This window comes from Geospiza fortis, unplaced genomic scaffold (genome assembly GCF_000277835.1).
Source record: "Geospiza fortis unplaced genomic scaffold, GeoFor_1.0 scaffold468, whole genome shotgun sequence".
NCBI classification, from domain to species: Eukaryota; Metazoa; Chordata; class Aves; order Passeriformes; family Thraupidae; genus Geospiza; species Geospiza fortis.
The window spans coordinates 721,918-725,853 of record NW_005054502.1 but is presented as its reverse complement, the minus strand read 5'-3'; the positions used below and the strand labels follow the sequence as shown (position 1 = coordinate 725,853).

General features: G+C 56.3%; 1 protein-coding gene across 1 annotated transcript in view; it reads right to left on the bottom strand.

The window, feature by feature from the left end:
* Positions 1-1,848: 1,848 nt before the first annotated feature.
* The window catches only part of SOGA1 (suppressor of glucose, autophagy associated 1), a 17,651-nt gene continuing 15,563 nt past the window's right edge, over positions 1,849-3,936 (bottom strand). Inside the window, 1 exon segment of the mRNA XM_031063399.1 lies at positions 1,849-1,868. Coding sequence (XP_030919259.1) covers positions 1,849-1,868 — 20 coding nt within the window.

Here is a 3,936-nt window from a genome sequence, read left to right as displayed (position 1 = left end):
CAGGAAGAATGAGAGACACTAAGGGGACAGAAGAAGACAAAGACTGGAGGGCAGTGGAGGAAGATGAATGAGGAAATGGGAAACGGACAAGCACAAAGAAGGGATTGGAAATGTGGAGGTGGAGAAGGTAAAATTGGGTGACATTAGCATTTAAAACGCTGGTGAAATTGTGGGAGGTGAGGGTGGGGAAGTGAAGGACATTGAGAGAGGAGCTAGGAAGAGAGAAGAGGATGAAGAAAGATGTGGAGAAGATGAGGAGTGGGGAATGTTGGGCTGAAGGTGGAACTAATGGAGAATAAGCAGGGATAAACTGATGGTAAGATGTAGAGGACAGTGGTGGAGGGAGCTGAAGAAGACAGTGAGATGATGACACGAATATGAAAGGAAAAGCTGGAGGCAAAGCAAGGCAAGGACGGATGGGGCAGGGTGAAGGTGAAGAAGGAAAAAACATGAGAAGAAGGTGGTGGTGAATGAAGGTAAGGAACAGAATGTGGTGAATGAAGGAGCAGGTTAGAGGGATGGGATGAAAGTGTGGCAGGAAGACTGGAGGTGGGATATGTAGGGCAGTGGAGGAGCACAGGAAGGAGGAATGGGAGGTGGTGGGTGATGGAGGAGAACAAGGAGGGATAGGATGCAGTGTAGGATGCAGGAGCAGAAGAGGGTGGGAGGGGACATGGTGGGTAATGGAGGAGCACAGGATGGCAGGGCGGGATGGGACACAGCTGATGACAGCACACTGGAAGGAGTGTAGAAGGAGGGATGGGATGTGAAGAGAGTGGGGAGAACAGGGAGGGATTGGAGGTGGTGAGTGACAGTGGAGCACAAGAAAGGACAGGACAGAAAGGAGGGATAGGACATGGTGGCTGATGGATGAGCACAGAAAAGAAGGATGGGACCTGGTAGGTGAAGGTGGCAGGGAAGGGTGGGACACAGTACATGACTGCAAGGAAGGAGGGATGGGTGAACAACAGAGGAGCAGTGGAAGAAGGGTTGGGACATAAAAGAAGATACACAGGAAAGATGGGGTATGGTGGGAACAAGGGAAGGAGGGATGGGATGGAGTAGCACAGGAAGGAGGAAGGAGGGCTGGATTGGGTTAGGGTTGATGAAGGAGCACAATAAAGAGGGATGGAACAAGAGCAGGTATGAAAAGGATGGGACATGAAGGATGATGGAAGAGCCAAAGAAGGAGGGTGGGTTTTGGTGGGTGATAGAGGAGCTCAGGGTGGGAGAGTTGAATGGAGTGAACCTTAGGGGAGGCTGGGACCAGCAGGTGATCAGGGAATCACAGAATCATTAAGGTTGGAAATGATCTCTGAGAGGATCGAGTCCAACCAGGGGGCATAAGGGCAGGGAGCCATGGGCAGCGGAGGAAGGGGGATGTGGGTGTGCGTGCAGGCTGGCATGGCACATGGCAGCCGTGACAAACACCAGCATCACAGCAACAGTGCAGAGCTGAGGGCAGCCTGGTGACAGTGCTGGCAGTGAGGACCTGTGGGAGCTGACATGGAGCTCTGCTGGTGTGGCACAGCTGGGGTCAGCACATGGGGATGGTGCCAGGGACAGACAGGTGGGTGAGGAGAGCATGGGACACCATGTGTGGGCTGGGCAGCAGGCAGGATGGCAGGAACAGAGGCACAGGATCACGTCACCCCACACCTCCCTCTGCAGCAGCACTGCCCCAGACAGGACAGGCAGCACGGCCCCCCCACCACAGCACGGGAAGGCAGCACCAAGGGTGGGGGTGAGGGGTTGCAGGGCCTTTATTCATCACACAACAAGCAGGCATGACACAGGGGTGCAGGATGGGGTAGGCAGAGAGCCTGTCATCGGGGCAGGAGGTGCCCTTCATGCGACCTTGGCATGGGCTAGTGAGAGGAAACAGGAGGACGGGGCGGGGGCAAACATCTTTACCCAAAACACCTCAGGTTTCACCCCAGGCTGGGCACTGGCATGTGGACAGGGGCAGAATCATGGAGGGGCTGGAGTACAATCAGCCTCCTCCACACCTTAAGCAAATTTTCCCCACAAATTCCTTGCCGGCCTCATCTCAGCCCCCCTGGGAAATGCCCAGCACCGCTATTTACAGAGTAAGACAGAACTGACCAATATTACAAATAATTAAAAGGCAGTTTTAAAAATGAGAAACCACATTCCAAAAAGTAGAGAATCTTTTAAAAAAAACCAAACCAAACCAAAACCCCGATTATCCATGAAAATGCTAAAAACCACCCCGAAAATATCTATGTACAGCAGAAGATTGCCCGTGGCAGTGCTGGACCCAACTCCTCCGTGGCAGGCAGGGACACAGCCCAGCCCTGGCTGCTGGTGAGGGTGGGCAGCACCCAGCTGGGTGATGAGGGTCCCCCGGGGGCTGGCTGGGTGCTGCAGGAGCAAAAGGCCATGGGTAGTGGGCCTGCTGGGCCCTGGCTGATGCTAGTGTGTCCGGGGACACCGGCAGTGAGCGGCTGTCGCGGAGATGCTGACGGAGGCTGCGACGTGGCAGTGATGCAGCAGCTGCTGCGGGCAGGAGAGGGCAGCAGCCTCGGCAGCACCAGCAGGTCTTTAAAGAAACTGCAAGATGACAATGTGCAGAGGCTCTGGGAGCGGTGTACAGAGCTCCAGAGCGATGCAAAGAGCCCTGGGAGCGGTCTACAGAGCTCCAGAGCGATGCACAGAGCCCTGGGAGCGGTGTACAGAGTTCCAGAGCGATGCACAGAACCCTGGGAGCGGTGTACAGAGCTCCAGAGCGATGCACAGAGCCCTGGGAACAGTGTACAGAGCTCCAGAGCGACGCACAGAGCCCTGGGAGTGGCGTACAGAGTTCCAGAGCGATGCACAGAGCCCTGGGAACAGTGTACAGAGCTCCAGAGCGACGCACAGAGCCCTGGGAGTGGCGTACAGAGTTCCAGAGCGATGCACAGAGCCCTGGGAGTGGCGTACAGAGCTCCAGAGCGATGCACAGAGCCCATGGAACAGCGTACGGAGCCCCTGGAGCACTGTACAGAGCCCCAGAGCAATGCAGAGCCCTGGGAGCAGTGGATGGAGCCCCTGGGGCAATGCAGAGCCCTTGGAGCCATGCACAAAGCCCCCAAAACAAGGCACACAGCCCCAGAGCAATGCGTTGAGCCCCAGGCACCTGCAGGCAGCTCCATCTGGGTGAATCCCTGCCTGGCCCCTGGCAGGCGGCTGGAAAATAGGTCAGGCAGCTGCCTCAGCAATCTCTGTTCTCTCCTGGAGCTGCAAAGGGGCAACCAAGGCTGCTCTGTGTGGGACTGGGTCTCAGTCCCCCAGCCCCAGGAGCTCTGCAGTGCTGTGGGGGCTGTGGCTGCTGCCCCCTCCCTCCCTGGATAAGGCTTTTTCTGGTGGTGACAGAGGGATGTGCGGCACAGACCACGGGCCACGCTGCAGCCTCCCAAACCACAATCTCTTAATCCAATTGGTGCCTCTCCAAAGTAGCTCATTTCGGTATTTTTAAAATGCACTTGGTTTTACATTGCAGGCTGTCCGGAGTTGGGCAGGGCCAGAAGTGGAGAAACAAAAAAAACCAAAAAAAAAACAAAAAAAAGAGAAAAGAAAAGAAAAAAAAAAAGAGAAATATGTATATTCAGCACTTGGAGAAGAAATAACTACAAGTGGCCCCAAGCAGGGAGGTGGGTGCAAGGCAGGGGCACCACAACCCCTTGGGAGCAGGGGATGTGCACACACACACACAGAGGCACAGGCCACCTCTCCCCACGCTGTGCACCCAGCGATCCCAACCTGCAGCTGGAGGAGCCCGGGGACCACCCGCACCCCTGCCAGCAGCCAAGGGCCTCAGCAGCACCCCAAGAGCAGAAGGGTGGCCGAGGAGGGCCCCCAGCCAGCCCAGCCCGGGTGAGCACAGGGAGCCTCCCTCCTCCTTCCTGCCGGGGAAGCACACTCAGCCCGCGGCTG